This window comes from Ahaetulla prasina, chromosome 2 (genome assembly GCF_028640845.1).
Source record: "Ahaetulla prasina isolate Xishuangbanna chromosome 2, ASM2864084v1, whole genome shotgun sequence".
In the NCBI taxonomy this organism is placed as follows: Eukaryota; Metazoa; Chordata; class Lepidosauria; order Squamata; family Colubridae; genus Ahaetulla; species Ahaetulla prasina.
Genome location: NC_080540.1, coordinates 12,186,534 through 12,206,488, shown reverse-complemented (window position 1 = coordinate 12,206,488; position 19,955 = coordinate 12,186,534). Strand labels below are relative to the sequence as shown.

Genomic DNA, 19,955 nt, shown 5'->3' with positions numbered 1-19,955 from the left:
TCGCTTTTCATCCAAGAAGCTTCTTCAGTTCTGATGAAATGGTGGAAAACGGAAAGATTTATATTCCTGACCGTTAGTACTCTTTCTGAGAGTTGTCGAGGCCGATTGGAGGTTTATCTGTGCCCTCAAGGTCACCTGAATCATGTAACCTTGCATTTTTCCTAGAAATCCGTTCATACCCAAGGAATATAAATCCACCATTCAGTCAAAACTGAAAAAGCTTCTTGGAAAAGAAGTGAAATGTCTTCAAGCAAAACAAGAAAGTCCAGTTGCCTTTCGAAAGAAAGCACCTTCGGGACATTCAGTAAATCCTTCAGTGGTCTCCCAGAAGTTGTTACAAGTTGAGGACTACTTTTATAGCTTTTTCAGTCAGGTGACCTCCAGATATATTAAGAGCTACAACTACCAGTTGTCTCCAGCCAACGCGGCCTCCCGGTACAAGCACAAGGTTAGGGGAATGAGTCAATGAAATTGTATACATTTACTCTTGGTTTCTAGGAAAATGTCAGAAGTAAACTCAGCTTCTTCCTGTTCTCTTTCTTCAGAGAAAATGGAGATCTCGCTGGGCCAGTGGCTCCTCATCCTCTTCCTGGTGGCCATCCCGCTTCTGTATGAATGGAGTGCCACCTTCAAGTATTTCTGTAAGATGGCTTTCTACAACAGCTACATCCTCTTCCTGGCTGTCATTGCCATCCCGATCTGTGCTGTCCGCGGGCGCAGCGTGGAGAATATGAAGTGAGTCTGTTTTAGGTGTGTGCTAGTGGGTGCGCTCCTCTTGGGCTAGGACAGTGATGGCTAACCTTTTTGCCATCGCTTGCCAAAAGCGGGGGTTGCGCGGGGGGTTGCGTGCGTGTGCATGCGTACCCACACTTATTTTGGCACGTGATGGCCCGGTAGGCCCGTTTTTTGCTCTCCCCAGGCTCCAGAGCCTCTCTAGGAGCCTGGGGAGGGCGAAAACCGCCTTCCCCACCACCAACCTGGACGCCCTCCGGAGGCTGGAAATGGCCCATTTGCCAACTTCCAGTCCCACTGGAAGTTGCCAAACGAGCCGTTTCCGGCCTCCGGAGGGCCTCCAGGGGGGTGGGGAAGGCCATTTTCACCCCCTCCAGCCTCCGGAGGCTCCGGAGCCTGGGGAGAGCAAAAAACAGGCCTTCCCCACCACCTCAGGTCCTCCGGGTGTTTCTTTACTTCCAGGTGGCCCAGAAGACCTGAAAATCAGCTGGCGCGCCAGAGTTGAGCTCACGTGCCCACCAATATGGCTCCGCGTGCCACCTGTGGCATGCATGCCATAGGTTCGCTATCACAGGGCTAGAAAAAACCCTTCATCAGATTTAGGCCTATATCTGATCACAGCTGCTTAGATAACAGGGTTGCCCTTACTGTGTATCCATCTTTCTGCTGTATTGGATTACAGCATCCATCTTCAGCTAACATAGCTGGTGTAAAATGGGAAATGTAGTTTAACTCCTCCCTCATCCTGTGGGAAAACGGGGGATTGTCCATAACTTTGAATATGTGTGGACTTCAACTCCCAGAATTCCCCAGCCAGCATGGGAATTCCCCAGCATGGCTGGCTGGGAAATTCTGGGAGTTGAAATCCATACATCTTAAAGTTGCCAAGGTTGGAGACCCCTGCTATATGTGGCCTTTCAACCTGGGTATAGCTGAGAATCTATTTTAAGAGAAAGACGTCTGATGTCACCTTAAAATGGAAAAAGGAGGAAAAACACAGGCTTGAAGGGAGAGAGATTGTGCTATGGCCTGTTTCAGAAATACTATTTTACGCGTTGGAGCGTCTAGTCGAGATGTTTACATTGCTGGCTTATGATTTCTTGAATTAATCACAGTTGGGATGAGTTCATGCCACTGCAAGCTTGTTTTATGAGCTATATTTGTAAATGGTATTGTGGTAAGCCACAAACCAACCAACCAACCAACCACATCAGAACTTTATTTTCTTTAAAACGTTTCTGCCCCATTGCGATCAAAATGACTCTTGGTGACTTAACTAGAATGAATATACATGGTTATATATGTTGATGGAGATTCTCAGTCATCCAGGTCAGGGTTGTCCCAAAAGTGCTTTTCCAGGAGGCAACTGGACTTTCTTGGGTTTTTCTTTGGAGACCTTTCGCTTCTCATCCAAGAAGCTTCTTCAGCTCTGACTGGATGGAAGGGAATGGAAGGATTTATACTCCTTGCAGACAACTGGTCATTTGCATTCTTTCAGCAAATCGTTGAGGCCACCTGGAGGTTTATCTGTGTCTTCAGGCTCACCTGAGTGGTGCAAATGAGAGTGGAGGAGCCTTCTTGGAACTGTTGAAAGGACTTTATTGTAGACTGGAGATAGATGATGTCGTATCCCTCCCCCTCTGTTGAGAGAGGGCTGTTCAGTTTTGACACAGACGGTCTCTCTCAACAGAGGGGGACGCTTTTTCAAGGGCAACTGGACTTCCTTGGATTTTTTTTTTGTGAAAAGAAAGAAGTGTGAATGGAACTTGAACTGAAAAAGCTTCTTGGATGAGAAGTGAAACCAGTGGTGGGTTGCTACCGGTTCGCACCGGTTCAAGCGAACCGGTAGTGGCAGCGGGAGGCTCTGCCCACCTGCCCGGATGCTGCTGCTGCTGCTCCTGCTTCTTTTTTATACATTTTATTAAATATAAAATTTAAAAACATGAGACATGGTGCGACTTGTCTGGTACATAGTTTTCTAACACTTTTTTCTTTCGTGTGCATGTGCAGAAGTGCCGCGCGCACGAGCAAACTGGTAGCGGCGGGATTTGGAACCTGCCCCTGAGTGAAACATCCTCAAGGAAAAACAAAAAAAAAATGTTCAGTTGCCTTTTGAAACGGCACCTTTAGGAAAATAAATATAAATACCAAAGGTGAAATAGCAACCACCATCACCCCCCGCCCATTACAAAAATTAAGCAATAAAAATGGCGGGAAAAGAAGATCACATCTAAATTCAAGCACAAGCCCTTTGAAACAATTGTATCTTCCAGTCAAATCTTTTCCCAAGCCAGCCTTTCCTGGCCTAATATTTTGGTGGAGCTTGGCGGGAACATCTGGGAATAACAATTATGTCTTTCAGGACGCATGATTTTCCTCCTTTTGGAAAAATGTTGAGGTTTGCTTTTGGCAGGGTGTTCTAACACAGGGGTCTCAAGACTTGGCAGCTTGACGACTTGTGGACGTCAACTCCCAGAATTCCCCAGCAGCCTTCCACAAGTCTTAAAGCTGCCAAGTCTGGAGATCCTTCTTCTAACACAATCCATACCAGCCCTCCACATACGGTGAAGTTGCTGTTCTCCAAACGGTTGTGAAAGGCGGCCTCTGGGCATTTGGAGGGACCACCATGTTCCCAAAAGCTGATGTTACGGGTAGACATTCAGACTGATATGCTTTCTCTCTTCCTTACCTTTCCAGGATATTACGATTCATGTTGCTCCACATAAAATATCTCTATGGGATCAAGATTGACGTGCGGGGGACCGAGAACTTCAACCTCAAGGAGCCCTATGTGGTGGTGTCCAACCACCAGAGCTCCCTTGACTTGCTTGGTATGACCGGAGGAAGGTGGGAAGGATGGGAAGGAGCTAAGAATTTAATCTGGGCTCTACCAGTTCATTTGTTGTTAATGGGTTGTTGTTGTTGTTTTTTAAATAGATGTAGTTTGCTAGTGGAAGTTGCCTAGGGTCGTTGCATTACAAGATGCAACGTGGGGCAGTGGTAGCTCAGGCTGTAAGAAGCCTGTTATTAAAACACAGCAGCCTGCAATTACTGCAGGTTCAAGCCCGGCCCAAGGTTGACTCAGCCTTCCATCCTTTATAAGGTAGGTAAAATGAGGACCCAGATTGTTGGGGGGGGCAATAAGTTGACTTTGTAAATATACAAATAGAATGAGACTATTGCTGTAAGCTGCCCTGAGTCTTCGGAGAAGGGCGGGATATAAATGTAAATAAAATAAAAAAAAAGATGGGCAGCAAATAAATTGGATGAATGGATGGATGGATGGATGGATGGGAGAGAGAGAGAGAGATAGTACATGATGATAAAGAGAGAGAACGATAAGAGATAAATGATAGTGTCAGCATTCCAGAAAACTCCAACTCCAATTAAAAACTCCGAGACAGGCATCTTCTCAAAGTTCCCCTTTATTAGACTAGATATACTGGCACATCTGAGAAAACCTGAATCTGAGAGTTCCGGGTTTTCCCTCAGTAAATCAAAATCCCAAATCCAGCCCCTGCACACCTCAGGCCATCACATGGCCCAATCACCATCCGTCCCATCTCGAGACACCACTCCAACCATTCCTTCTCCAGATGCAGGACTGCCATGACCTTGACTGAAGGGAAGAATGCTATTGTGTCTAACTACAATCCCTCTACTACATCCCCCCTCCTACTTTCCCAAGCGCAAGAAGGTGGCAGCATGGAAGCTTCCGGAGTTAATATGGGTTCCAAAGCTGATAGATAGAGAAAGAGATGGATAGATGGACAGATGATAGGTAGATGTATAGATGATAGATAGATAGATAGATGATGGATAGATAGATAGATGATAGATGAATAGATGATAGATAGATGGATAGATGATGGATAGATGATAGATAGTTAGATTTTATTTATTTATTTATTTTTATTTTATTTGCATTTATATCCCGCCCTTCTCCGAAGACTCAAGACGGCTTACACTATGTCAAGCAATAGTCTTCATCCATTTGTATATTATATACAAAGTCAACTTATTGCCCCCAACAATCTGGGTCCTCATTTTACCTACCTTATAAAGGATGGAAGGCTGAGTCAACCTTGATTATAGATAGATAGATGGATAGATAGATGGATAGATAGATGATGGATAGATGATAGATAGTTAGATAATAGATAGATAGATGGATAGATAGATGGATGGATAGATGATAGATGATAGATGGATAGATGATGGATGGATAGATGGATAGATAATGGATGGATGGATAGATGATAGATGATAGATGGATAGATGGATGGATAGATAGATAGATAATAGATAGATAGATAGATAGATAGATAGATAGATAGATAGATAGGGCAGACAGACAGATAGTCTGGCATTTTTCCTACTGTCTCTTTTGCTCACAACTCCTCTAATAAGCATTAGTTAATGAAAAGTTGGTTTTCCACCACTTCTTAAGTTGAAAATTGAATTGAATTTAGGTAATTAAAAAGAAAAAGATATGCAGGTAGTCTTCGACTTACGACCACAATTGAGCCCACAATTTCTGTTGTTAAGTGAGACATTTGTTAAGTGAGTTTTGCCCCATTTTACTGTGACTTTTCTTGCCACACTTGTTTAAGTGAATCACTGCAGTGGATAAATTAGTTACCCGGTTGTTAATTTAGTCTGGCTTCCCCGTCGACATTCCTCGTCTGAAGCTCGTACAAGAGGATCATGTTACCCCGGGAGACTGCAACCGTCATAAATATGAACCCAGTTGCCAAGCGTCCAAATTTTGATCACATGATTGTGGGGAATGCTAAAGAAAGGTCGTCATTAGGAAAAACAGTCATAAGTCACATTTTTTCAGGGCCGTTGTAACTTTGAATGGTCAATAAATAAATTGTTGTAAGTCGAGGACTGCCTGTGTTCTGTCGCTCTTTGCGGTTCCTTCACTTGAAGCCGTGGACGTCTGGTTCAAGGCAGATATTTCTATCTATGACAGGGACCAGCAACAATGGCCCCCTTATGAACATGCTGGCTCAGGAATTCTGGGAGTTGAAGTCCACAGGTTGTAAAGGGGCCATGTTTGCCTACCCCAGTCTATGATTTCTAGTGCAGCATAGCTAATCCCCTTTTTTTTTTCCCCCTGAACAGGTTTAATGGAGGTGTTGCCAGATCGGTGTGTGCCAATTGCCAAGAAGGAGCTGATGTATATGGGCACAGTGGGGTTGGCCTGCTGGCTGGGAGGCATCATTTTTATCAACCGCAAGAAAACCAACGATGCCATCAGCGTTATGTCTGAGGCTGCCCAAACTATGCTGAGCCAAGATGTGAGGGTTGTTGTTGTTGTTTTGAAAGGGGGTTGTTGTGACCTAGGCCCAAGTAGTTATTACCAGATACAATCAGTCCTAAACAAACATATTTTATTAGAACAGCTGAGAATTACTTCATTCTCAGCTTAGTCCAAATTAATTCCAAAACAAATCCTCCAGAAAAAGTCCTTCGGCTTTATCACAAACCTTTGTCTTCTTTGGCACCCTGCCAAAGGCTTTTCTTGGCAAAGCCCCACGAAGTTCAGAAACGAGGGACACAGACTAGAAACAAATGTAGCAACGTTGCTTTCCTACAAAGAGCCCAAGAGCCATTGCTGCTCCTTTAAGCCTTATGGGAGGGGCCAATCATCTCCTGGCCTTACTCCAGAGTCGTCCTTTTTGCTTTAGCTGCCCTTGCCCTTGCCTTCTGGCAGCTCTTCGCAGGCTCCTCCTGTTCCTCTGCCTCTCTGCTGTCTGCCTCTGGAGGCTCTGGAGTCTGCGCATCGCTTCCAGATGGCCCTGGCCCCATCTCTGCCTCCGACGCAGAGCCCTCCTCCAGGCTTTCCCCTGACTCCAGGACTGGCCCATTGTCCTCCCCAGCCTCCTCATTGTCCGACTCCGCTGCCAGCTCCATAGGCTGCTGGTGGATCACAACAGGGGTTGTGGAACTGGGATGAAATTTGGAGGAGGGAGATGGGTGGGGCAGAGTTGCGTCTGAGCTAGGGCGATGCCATGTTCAGATGACAAGGAACATGGGGAATCGGGATTGCGAGATTGAGGAATGGGGAATGAGGGGTTGGAAAAAGTAGCAAAGAAGAGCAACTAAGATGATTAAAGGCCTGGTGTCTAAAACACATGAAGAACAGTTTCAGGAACTGGGTATGGCCAGTCTAGAGAAAAGAAGGGCTAGGAGGGGGGACAGGATATGATAGCAGTATTCCAGTATTTGAGGGGCTGCCACAAAGAGGAGGGGATCAACTTATTTTCCAAAGCGGCAGAGGGCAGGACAAGAAACAATGGATGGAAACTAACCAAGGAGAGAAGCAACATGGAATTAAAGGAGAAACTTCCTAACAGTGAGGACAATTAACCAGTGGGACAGCTTTGCCTTCAACCGATAGCCCTCGACTTACAACAGTTCCATTTAGTGACCATTTGAAGTTACAACAGCCTTGGAAAAAAGTGACTTACGACCATTTTTTTCACACTTTAATGACCGTTGGAGAATCCCCCCCTGCTCACGTGATTGAAATTCGAATGCTTGGCAACTGACTCGTATTTATGACGGTTGCAGTGATTCCTCTTTTGCTACTTTCTGACAGGCAAAGTCAATGGGGAAGCCGGATTCACTGAACAGCCGCGTTGCTAACTGAACAGTGATTCACTTAACAACCACTAGGGCAGGAGTCCCCAACCTTGCCAACTTTTAAGATTTGTGGACTTCAATTCCCAGCATTCCTCAGCCTGCTTTGCTTTGCTTTGCTGGCTGAAGAATTCTGGGAGTTGAAATCCACAAGTCTTAAAAGTTTGGCAAGGTTGGAGACCCCTGCCCTAGGGCAAGAAACATTGTAAGATGGAGCAAAACTCACTTAACAACTGTCTCGCTTAGCAACAGAAATTTGGTGCTCCATTGTGGTCGTAAGTCGAGGACTGCCTGTATTTGGCTGGAAACTCCAAGCGGAATCTACGAACGTCTCAATTTCTGCCATTGGTTATTGCCGTGAGGCAGCAACTTCTGATGGAAGGTTTCGTTCCCAGGATGGGCTATTTTGGGAAACCTGAGTTGTATTTCTGTCCTGCCTTGTTTACTTGTGGCCAAATTATCGTTGCATAATTCATAGAAGCTAAATTGGACAGGACCTCAGATGTCACCCAGGCCAGTCCCATTTCAGGATCTGCTGAAATGTTTCAGGCAATTGCTATCCAGGCTAGCGAAGGGGACCTACTGCCCCGTCACGAGCGACCGATTTCTGTTGCTTGACAATTCCAGCTCTCTTGGAATTTCCTCCCAAAAGTTAAACGGAATGCTTTCTTCAGAGTTTTCAACCCTTTGTCCGTTCGGTCCTCCATTTCAGGGGTCTCCAACCTTGGCAACTGTAAGACTTGTGGACTTCAACTCCCAGAATACCTCAGCCAGCTTTGCTGGCTGAGGAATTCTGGGAGTTGAAGTCCACAAGTCTTAAAGTTGCCAAGGTTGGAGATCCCTGCTCCATTTGACATCTTCAAATAACTGAAGTCTGCTACGGTGTCTCCCTTCAGTCTTCTGTGGAGCAACATACAGGGAGTCCTTGACTTACGACCACAGTGGAGCCCCAGGTTTCTGTTGCTAAGCGAGGCAGTCCTTAAGTGAGTTTCGCCCAGTTTTAGACCTTTCTTGCCCTAATTGGTAAGCGAATCACTGCCATTGTTAAGTTAGTAACACGGTTGTTACGTAAGTGAACCTGGCTTCCTCATTGGACAAGAGCCCGCAGGGCAACTATGGTACACCAGAACAAATTATAACATGTATCATTCAGGAATGTCTCCTCAGGAAATTTCACCTGGGATGATCTCACCACAACCACACCAGAAGCGGTTAGATGGATATCTTCCTTAGATATTGAATCATAACATCTTGTTGTTGCTAGTTGCGAAGCCGTGTCTGAACCATCGTGGACAATGTTCCTCCAGGCGTTCCTGTCCTCTGCCATCCTCTGGAGTCCATTTAAGCTCACGTCAACTGCTTCAGTGACTCCATCCAGCCACCTCGTTCTCTGTCGTCCCCTTCTTTTGCCCTCAATCTTTCCCAGCATTAGGCTCTTCTCCAGTGAGTCCTTCTTTCTTATTAGGTGGCCAAAATATTTCAGTTTCATCTTCAGAATCTGGCCTTCTAAAGAGCAGTCAGGGTTGATCTCCTCTAGAACTGACTTGTTTGTTCGCCTTGCAGTCCAAGGGACTCGCAGGAGTCTTCTCCAGCACCAGAGTTAAAGGCCTCGATTCTTTGGCGCTCAGCCTTCCTTACGGTCCAACTTTCACAGCCATACATTACAACTGGGAAAACCATAGCCCTGACTATACACACTTTTGTTGGCAGGGTGATGTCTCTGCTTTTTAGTATGCTGTCTAACTTCGCCATAGCTTTCCTCCCCAGGAGCAAGTGTCTTTTAATTTCTTGGCTGCAGTCCCCATCTGCGGTGATCTTGGAACCCAGGAAAATAAAATCTGTCACTACCTCCATTTCTTCCCCATCTATCTGTCAGGAATTGAGAGGGCTGGATGCCATGATCTTAATTTTCTTAATGTTGAGTTTCAAGCCAACTTTTGCACTCTCCTCCTTCACCTTCAGAAGGCTTTTTAGTTCCTCTTCATTTTCTGCCATTGGAGTGGTAGCATCTACATATCTGAGGTTATTGATACTTCTCCCGGCAATCTTAATTCCAGTTTGTGATTCATCCAGCCCTGCCTTTCTCATGATGTGCTCTGCATATAAGTTAAATCGGCAGGGGGATAGTATACAGCCTTGCTGGATTGCTTTCCAAATTTTGAATCAATCAGTGGTTCCGTTCTCACTGTTCCGTTCTCACTGTTGCTTCTTGACCCGCATATAGGTTTCTCAAGAGACAAATAAGATGGTCTGGTACTCCCATCTCTTTAAGAACTTGCCTCAATTTGTTTTGATCCATGCATTACGTCTATCCCATTGCAATTTGATGGCTCCACATTATGATTTTATTATGGTTCTTATCTTAATTTAATATTTTATCTCCATTATTTTATTGTCGCCATCTTTTATACACACACACACACAACATTAGCTGAGACTTTATTTAAACTAAATTTGTATATCGGAGATTGCATAACCTCTATAAATGCCACTGCAACTGTCATAAGTAGGTGCCAGATGCCAATGGCCGTAAATGTGAAAAATGGTCATAAGTCACTTTTTTCAGTGCCATTGTAACTCTGAAGAGTGACTAAACAAATGGTTTAGATTCACTTTACAGCTGCGTTGCTAAGTTAACAAGTGCAGTGATTCAGTTAAATGCGGCAAGAAAGGTCGTAAAACAGAGTTACTTGACTGTCTCCCTTAGCAACATAAATTTTGGGCTCAGTTGTGGTCGTATGTCGAGGACTACCCGTAGGTGTAATGGTCTGTGAGAATAACCTTGGGAGAAAAGGGGGAAAAACGCTGCAGCCTAGTTCAGGAACCCCCAGCCTTTTGGGCACCAGGGACCGGTTCCGTGGAAAAGTTTTTTCGTGGACCGGAGGGGGTGTGGTTTCGTGTGCTGCCTGCATCCCATGGATGGGTCTTCGCTTGTTTGCACAGACCAGTTGCTGGCATGCCGCAGACCGTTGACGGTCCACGGACCGGGGTTTGGGGACCCCTGCTCTGATAAATGAAATCTGAGCGAGGATGGAGAAAGGTATCCCACTCCTGGCTGGGCCCCGCCCACCCCTCCCCTTCCCTCTCAGGAGTCCCCACACGGCCCATTTTGGATGCAGGTAAGTGCAGGGCGCTCGCGGAGGCTCGGGGAGGGGGAAAAACGGGCCTACCGGAAGTTCGGGAAGGCCAGCAACGGGCCCATTTCCGGCCTCCAGAGGGCTTCCGGAGCCTGGGGAGGCCTTTTTCGCCCTCTTGGAGGCTCAAGGAAAGCCTCCAGAGCCCGGGGAAAGCAAAAACGCCTCCCCCCCACTGTGGTGCAGGAGGCCAGCTAGGCCATGCCCATCATGGCCACGCCCACCCAGCAACTGGGCAGAGAGCCCCTTGCTAAAATTTTTGAAGCCTACCCCTGGTAGAGTTAGTAGTCATGGTTCGCGTTTCTTGTTCTGGAGTGCCTCGAGGGGCTGATGGGACCCACTCAAAACACCCATTTCTCAATAGATTTCTTTGCTTAACCTTTTGTGCGTCTTCGTGGAAGGGACTCAACTTTTTCTTTCCTTGGTCTCCCTTTGCAGGTTCGGGTCTGGGTGTTTCCTGAGGGTACCAGGAATCACAACGGCTCCATGCTGCCCTTCAAACGGGGCGCCTTCCATTTGGCGGTGCAAACCCAGGTGAGGGGTGCTCCGTTGACTCACCTTCTCTTCCCCGACCTGTCCCAAGAGATGGTTGCCAGCTCTTTGCCAGATACACCTAGCTAAGCCAAAATATGGGGAAGTTTGGAGGTTCAGCGTTATTTGAGCCCACAATATGAACCAGACTATCCACCAGAGCCTTTAGATTGTTGTATATTATGTCAACACAACTGTTGTATTTGATTGATTACATTGTATTTGGTTAACTGGGTTAAGCCTGTTCTGTGGCTTGACCATTGCCTTGATGATCATGGTAATCCAGACTTTGGCAAGCTCAGAATAAGAACTGAGGATTTAGGTAGCCACAATTCTGTGTTGGCACTTTGCAGCAAGCTGGAAATCTGTCCTCATTTAGTCTCAAAGGTGCTTCTTCAAGAGGCAACTGGACTTTCTGGATTTTCTTTTTGAAAATGTTTCGCTTCTCATTCAAGAAGCTTCTTCAGGTCTGATCTCTGCAAGATCTCTTCAAAGAAAAACCAGAAAGTCCAGTTGCCTCTTGAAAAAGCACCTTTGGGACAACCATGACCTGGATGACTAAGAACCTCCACAGATATCTGTCCTCATTTAGGGTGATCCTATAGAGAAGGATGTCCCTGCCATTAGAAGCCAACTAGAGAAATGTTTTTTGAAATTCTTAGTGCAGGGAAATTTTTAATCCTCATTCTTTAAAAAAATAATAATCAGTTTTACCCTGAATGCAAACTGACATCCTCCAGAGCTGGAATTTCCAAAGGAGCTGAAAAGGGAGTAGATATTTCATAAAAGACAGTGGCAGACAGTAGCATATGACAGCATAGAGTAAAATAGCATTACTGTGACCTAGGAAAGGAGGGTTTTCGCACCCTACCTTGTTCCTGTTTTTATCAGTCTGAAATAAACCGGACAGAGCAGATTTGCAAAGCGTTTGACACCCCTAAGCGCTACTGACAGAAGAGAATATTTGTAGCTCATATTTGTGGATGTGAGAACATTTGTGGATTCGTTGTGGCTTTCTGAGCTTGGTTGTTTGCTCGCCGACCATTTTGTTACCCAACTACATAGAATAGAATAGAATAGAATAGAATAGAATAGAATAGAATAGAATAGAATAGAATAGAATAGAATAGAATAGAATTTTTATTGGCCAAGTGTGATTGGACACACAAGGAATTTGTCTTGGTGCATATGCTCTCAGTGTACATAAAAGAAAAGATACGTTCATCAAGGTACAACATTTACAACACAATTGATGGTCAATATATCAATATAAATCATAAGGATTGCCAGCAACAAGTTATAGTCATACAGTCATAAGTGGAAAGAGATTGGTGATGGGAACTATGAGAAGATTAATAGTAGTGCAGATTCAGTAAATAGTTTGACAGTGTTGAGGGAATTATTTGTTTAGCAGAGTGATGGCCTTCGGGAAAAAACTGTTCTTGTGTCTAGTTGTTCTGGTGTGCAGTGTTCTATAGCGTCGTTTTGAGGGTAGGAGTTGAAACAGTTTATGTCCAGGATGCGAGGGGTCTGTAAATATTTTCACGGCTCTCTTCTTGATTCGTGCAGTATACAGGTCCTCAATGGAAGGCAGGTTGGTAGCAATTATTTTTTCTGCAGTTCTAATTATCCTCTGAAGTCTGTGTTTTTCTTGTTGGGTTGCAGAACCGAACCAGACAGTTATAGAGGTGCAAATGACAGACTCAATAATTCCTCTGTAGAACTGAATCAGCAGCTCCTTGGGCAGTTTGAGCTTACTGAGTTGGCGCAGAAAGAACATTCTTTGCTGTCCTTTTTTAATGATATTTTTGATGTTAGCTTTCCATTTTAGATCTTGCGATATGATAGAACCTAGAAATTTGAAGGTTTCTACTGTTGATACTGTGTTGTCTAGTATTGTGAGAGGTGGAAGTATGGAAGGGTTTCTCCTAAAGTCTACCACCATTTTTACGGTTTTGTGTGTGTTCAGTTCCAGATTGTTTTGGTTGCACCACAAGGCTAGTAGCAAGGGCTCCAAAGCAGATTTGCTTGATCTGATAACGCTTATTTAAAAAAAAACAACTGCCCATCATATAAAAGAATTGCCCTAATTTAGATTGGGAATGGAGGGAAAAAAACAAAACCCTGTTTGCACTGTCTTCCTTTTTTTAAAAAAAATACAGGAACTTAAGCTCCTAGAAATTACATTTTGTGTGCGTGTGTGTTTTAAAAAAATAGTTGCATCACACCCTGAGTTCTATTGAAAAAAGCTGTGCTATAAATGTGTTTACAATTGAGCAATAAAACAAGAGGCTTAAGCACTGTACAAAATAGGCAGGCAGAGACAAGGTCTTTAGAAATGTTTTGAAGAGCTGGACTTGCATGAAAAATACAAAGTGATTTGGAGGTGGTTTTCCATCATTAATGGCGGCTGGTGGTTGCTAGGCACAGAATGGCGGCTGGTGGTTGCTAGGCACAGTCTTCTCTGTTGCAGGCGCCAAATGGCTGACATACGTTGAGAAATTTCTAGCTGCCGCCACTCTCTCTTATTTACTTTCTTTTCTCTTCTTACAAGGTTCCTCTCGTCCCTGTTGTAATCTCATCGTATCGAGATTTCTACAATAAGAAGGATAGGCGCTTCACCACAGGTGACTCCCTGTCTGATTTCTTGTTCGTTTGTGAGGAGTAGAAAAAGACACAAACACACACTGACACCAATGAGCCTGGCTTTTTTTTCTGGTACTTTCCATCAAGGCCCACCCGAAGGTTTTGCTCACAAACATAATGAGATCACTTTTTATAGTTTTATTAGTTTATAATCTAAAATACAAAAGCAAATAGGAAGAAAAAAAGGGAGGGAAAAGGGAAGGGAAAAATGAAGGAAAGAAAAGGGGAAAAAGAAAAAAAAACTTCCGATTCCCTTTGGTGCAGTAGAATAAGACAGTAGAATAGAATAGAATAGAATAGAATTTTATTGGCCAAGTGTGATTGGACACACAAGGAATTTGTCTTGGTGCATATGCTCTCAGTGTACATAAAAGAAAAGATACGTTCATCAAGGTACAACATTTACAACACAATTGATGATCAATATATCAATATAAATCATAAGGATTGCCAGCAACAAGTTATAGTCATACAGTCATAAGTGGAAAGAGATTGGTGATGGGAACTATGAAACGATTAATAGTAGTGCAGATTCAGTAAATAGTCTGACAGTGTTGAGGGGATTATTTGTTTAGCAGAGTGATGGCCTTTGGGAAAAAACTGTTCTTGTGTCTAGTTGTTCTGGTGTGCAGTGCTCTATAGCGTCGTTTTGAGGGTAGGAGTTGAAACAGTTTATGTCCAAACCTCAACTTTTTACTTTTATATATTAGTATAAACTGGCCATTTATATAATAGTATATAATATTTATATATATATTTATATAATTTATATTATATAATATAATTTATATTTATATAATAAATTTATATAATAGTATAAACTGGCCATAACAACACATCTACCTAATCAGTAAAACTCAAAATCAAAGTTTCATTTTTTTCCCACCTCAACCACAAAGTCCAGAAGCGGTTTCTGCTTTTAGAAACAAAAGTATTTGTATCTTTTTCTTTGATCAAAGCAGTCAATTTAGCCATCTCTGCTAACTCCCAGCTTTTGAAGCTATTCGTCCATTGTGGAGATCGAAATGTCCTTCCATTTTTGTGCATAAAATAGACTTCCTGCCGCCAAGATATGTAACATCAAAGTTCTAAATTTTTCCCCAATTCTTTTCCCATTAAACGTAAAAGAAAAATTTCTGGTTTTATCTTTACATTCACTTTAAGAATTTCCTGTATTAGAATATGAATCCTACTCCAATATTTCTTTGCTTTATCACATGCCCACCATAACTAGTAAAAGGTCCTTCCTTTACATTTATATTTCCCATTTCTATTCCACAAGCATCATGGATAATACATGGGGAGTCCTTGACTTATGACCACAATTGAACCCAAAATTTCTCAAGAAAGAGAAAGCAACTCGGTGAAGTTTTTTTTAAAAATGAAAATTTATTTGGATTGTATGTGACTTCTAATCTAGCTGCTTGTCAAGGATTCCACGAAAAGTTCAAAAATAATCCAAATGTGACAAGTATAAAAAACAAAAGTTAATACGGAAACATCATTTAACAATCCAGTCTGTCAAGAGATGTGCAGTCTCAAAAGAGATGGGTGGCCCTCGATTTACAACCACAATAGAGCCCAAAATTTCTGTTGCTAAGCAAGACTGTTGTTAAGTGAATGTTGCCCCATTCTACAACCTTTCTGCCTCAGTTGTTAAGTGAACCACTGCAGTTGTTAAGTCAGTAACCCAGTTGTTAGGTGAATCTGGCCCACTGACTTTGCTTGTCAGAAGGCTGCAAAAGGTGATCACATGACTCCAGGACACTGCAACCGTCATAAATACAGGTCAGTTGTGCCAAGTGTCCCAAATTTTGATCATGTGACCACGAGGATGCTGCTGTGGTCATAAGTCGCTTTTTTCAGTGCCGTTGTAACCTCGAATGGTGATTAAATGGGTGGTTGTAAGCCAAGGACTACATGAGAGGTGGGTATCTCTGGCTCCTTTAGGACTTGTGAACTTTAACCCCCAGCATGGCTGGCTCAGGAGTTCTGGGAATTGAAGTCCACAAGTCATAAAGGGGCCATTGTTCCCCACCCCTGGACTGCATGTACGTCTTTACAGATTTGCTGAAGGGGAAAACGCCTTTGCTTGCCCTCTGCTGGGGCCTTTCAGTTGCCTTGCTTCTTTCAAAAGTCGCGTCTTTCTCTCCAAACGCAGGGCGCTGCATTGTCCAGGTCTTGTCCTCCGTGCCCACGAAGGGGCTGAGAGCCGACGATGTGCCGGCTCTGACGGATCGAGTGCGCCAAGCCATGCTGGTTGCTTTCGAGGGGCTTTCCGCGGATCTGGGTTCCCCGCAGTGACCTCCGCCACCGCTTCCCCCCAACGTCTGACCCAGGAGCACGGCGGGCTGCGCCTGGGAGCAGCTTGCACCCACAGGCAGTCAACCTGAAGATAACGGGACCAAGACGGAAGAGGGCAGCGCTTGGAGGGGAGGGAAAAGGAATCGGAACCGGTTCTGGCAGAGGAGTGATGGGCACAGCACCTTGCGGCAAAGAAGGGGGGCTTGAAATGGGTGGGGAGGGGGCTGGACTCAGCCACATGTGCTAGGAGACCTGGGAGCGGAGTGGATCCCAAGCCACCCTCGTTGCCCTCTTCACTTCTGGATCAGAGTTCTGACTCCCCCAGTAGATGGTACAGTCTGGTCCCTTGCCTCCATCTCCTCCTTGCTCCCCCGTTTTGTTCATGTGGACTGTTCCATTTCACTTTCTTGGACTTGGCCGGTGGGCTTCCCATTGTGGGAAGTTTTTTTCTGGATTGGAACCACAGACCCCCACAGCAACTGAGCCACCCCTGGGAGTCTGCAGAGGGAGCCATGGACCTGGTTTACCCTGGCTTGCTTCAAGGACCAGGGGGATCTTGGTGAACTTCAGACTCGGAGCAATGCCCGTGGGGATGCCCCAGCGGCTTGCGGAGCCCGTGTGTGTGAGAACTCTGGACCCACCATCGGCTGGGGAAGGAGAGAGACAGAGGGAGCCTACGCCGGGGAGGAAATTCTGGCCAATCCATCCGAACATGCAATAGCAAAGGACCCAGGCTGCTCAGCCTGACTCAGCTCCAATCATGGACCGGACTGCTTTCTTCCAGGGCGGAAGCTTGGCAGAAAGGGGAAGGGAAGGAGAAAGGAAGGAGATCTGTCTCCCTCTGACGCCGACAGGGTGAAAAGGGAGCCAAAGGGATCTTCTAGCAGACCTAAGCAGAGAGAGACAGAGAGAGATCGCTTGGATTGCCTTCACTGGAGGTTGTTTGTGGCTTTGGGTGGAAGATGGAGAAGGGAGGCCAAAGGATGGATTTGGGTGGGGAAACGGGCAGAGAACACGATTTGGGGGGCTCCGGCTGCCTGTCGGCCTTGCCTGGAACGCCCTTTTCTTTTCCCTCCCGACACTGAATGGTGAGGATGGGAGCCAGACCAGTTTGCCAGATGAAAAGGTGCAGGGAGAAGGGGCTTGGCATCGGTCACCCCTCACCAGCTGTGGATCAGGGAGACCCAAAGGAAAAAGGGAGGAAGCCAGGGGAGGGGAGGGGAGGGGAGGGGAAGGGCAGGGTGTGCAGGCAAGGGCTTGTCCCCAGGGCCGAATTAAGCATGAGGGTTGCAAAAAGCAGGAAGTTGTGGCCTCAGGCTGGGGCCTTTGAGCCAGGTGTTAACAGGAACATCAGGGACAGGGGATGGAGTGAACATGGGGTGAGGGGTATCCAATAAAGGAGGGAAGCGGGCCATTGGCATCCGGAGAGCAACTGGTTGTGTGTGTGTGTTTGCGGCAGGGTCTTTCGGGGAGAAGAGGAAACCAGGTAGAAGAGGAAACGGTTGCCCCTTCCAGGATGAGAGTTTGAGAGGTGCCGATTGAGGGAGGGCCAGACTGATTCGTGGGGTGGCCAGCCTTGCGGTTCCTTGAAATTATTCTGTATATTTCTCTTCTGCCTTTGGATTTTCCCTGAAGGTTTCTGCCGTCTCCCCCCCCCCATCCCACCCCGCAAGTTGGTGGGTGACGGGGGGGGACTTTATTTCCTCTTTCCAGACATTCCTTCTTGGGGGAGGGGAGGAGAAAAGAGATTTTTTTTCCATCTGGGGTGGGATGAGGAGTGAAGAGATGTTATCCAGTCCATGTTCCCCAAACCTTCCTGCTTTTAATAAAAACCCTCGAAAATTCATTCCCCCCCCCACACACACGTGGTGCCTTTTCCTCAGTCTTTGTAGCAGATTGGCAAGGGGTGTGTTTGTGTGTGTGTGTCTACTATCACTTCTGTCCTTTCAGCAGCTCTTTAAAACAATGTTTCTCAAACTTGGCAACTTGAAGTCCCATGACCTTCAATTCCCAGAATTCCCCAGCCAATATGGGGAATTCTGGGAGTTGAAGTCCACATGACTTATGTTTGCAATGAGTTCCCCCCCCCTTCAAATTGCTGCCTACTGCCAGTTTCTGGCAAAACACAAACAAATCCCCCCCCTCCCTAGTGAACAATGGATTTGCTTAACAACCGCAGTGTTTGCTTTACGACTGCTACGTTAGTTAATTGTCAGAAACAAAGAGTCATTAAATTGGTGTGGTCACATGATAACCTCCTTAACGACCTTCACAATTTACGACCATAATTGCAGGCTCAATTGCAGTTATAAGTCGATGACTTCTTTATACAGTCAGACATAATATAGTACAATAAAATTAATTCAGTATTGGGAAGAAATAGCATACTACAATAAATCAAATGTGGGTGTGCTTTTTCTTGGGGCGATCTAATGATAACATAGGCACTTTTAGTTTGTCAAGCCGTAACTTGGAATATTCCAAATACTACTGTAATTACTTTGAAGAAAGGCATGATTTGGATTCAACAGAACAAACATGGCTTCTGACGTTTTGTTCTAATTGAAGGTGACTTTTTCAGCTAGATTCCTTTTGCTGAAGTAGAAAGAACTACTGTTTTTTTCCTGTTCAGGAGCAAAACAGCCTGGACTCAGACGATAAAACTAAATCTGTGAGCTGAGGACCATTGACGATCCATGAAGACATTGCAAATGGTCCTAAAATAAAAAGATGAACGAAAGAGGCCAAAATCTCACAAGACTGTCTTCTTATCCAAAATTGCGAGAGATTTTGGTTAGAACACTAAAACCTGTTGAGATTTGATGACCCTACAAGATTCAGTCATAACAGTTAGAAAAAAATTAAGAGTCCTGTTCTTTTGATGTTCCTCAGAAGCTAGCAATAGCACGTAGGCTTATATACAGCTTCATAGTGCTTTTACAGCCCTCCTTAAGCAGTTTACAAAGTCGGCATGTTGCTTCCAACAATCTGGGTCCTCATTTTATGGAGGAAGGAATGGAAGGCTGAGTCAACTTTGAGCCGGTTAGGATCAAACTCCTGGCAGTGGGCAGAGTTAGCCTGCTATACTGCAGTCTTAACAACCGTGTCACCTTTCTTATTTGTTTTTTTCTTTTTTTTCTTTTTTTTTCTTTTTTTCTTTTTTGTATTTTTTTTCTTTTATTTTTTATAAATAATTTTTATTTCCATTTTCCAACATCATATTTATGTACAAACTATTATCCATCATTAATCATTAATTTTTATTTATTACTGATTCAGGCCTGCCCGATTGCCACTTCCTTTCTTCACAACCTCCCTCTCTACCCTCTACTACTTTCACATCCTTCATCTCCTTCACTTTACTACTTCCTCTCCTCCTTCTCCACTCCTCTCTTCTTCCACCCTATCTAACCTTCTTATTCCCCTCCTCCTTCTCTACTCTTTCCTACCTACTTTCTTCCCTCCATCACCTTTCTAATGTAAATATAGAACATTTGGAAACTGCTTAAGTACATCATAACTCATAGTTTACAAACTACAGTGAAAAAGCCCAAATCATTAGATTTTAACATAACCAGCACATTCTGCACTTGATTTGACTTAATGCATACCGTAACATAAATGCAGTTATCGTGGTTTGTTAACTGGTTTGTGGTTTAATGTATTGTGTGAATACGACCTCTATTCTTAGGCTGTTTATGTGCTATTACATGACTAACGGTTGTGCTGGATGCAGCATTAGCCACTACATCCCGTTGGATTATGTGAGTTGAAGTCTTACACACTAAAAAGGTACATCTTGAGAATAATAATGTAGAAGATAATAGCTTGTAGTTGAAGAGAACAGTTGCAAGTCATTATCTAAAATGGGCTTTAATTTGGTGATTTAAATATTAGGACTACAATTCAAGAATTCTCAACAAACCCAACAATAACAGTTCTGTGGTTAATAATAAC

At 44.5% G+C, this 19,955-nt stretch overlaps 1 protein-coding gene across 1 annotated transcript; it reads left to right on the top strand.

The window, feature by feature from the left end:
* The first annotated feature begins 548 nt into the window (after nucleotides 1-548).
* On the top strand, nucleotides 549-17,844 carry AGPAT1 (1-acylglycerol-3-phosphate O-acyltransferase 1). Its single transcript, XM_058171714.1, has 6 exons — nucleotides 549-735; nucleotides 3,430-3,563; nucleotides 5,863-6,038; nucleotides 10,956-11,051; nucleotides 13,603-13,675; nucleotides 15,856-17,844. The coding sequence occupies exons 1-6, from the start codon at nucleotides 551-553 to the stop codon at nucleotides 15,996-15,998; spliced, it is 807 nt and encodes a 268-aa protein (XP_058027697.1). The 5' UTR covers nucleotides 549-550; the 3' UTR covers nucleotides 15,999-17,844.
* The last annotated feature ends 2,111 nt before the right edge of the window (nucleotides 17,845-19,955 follow it).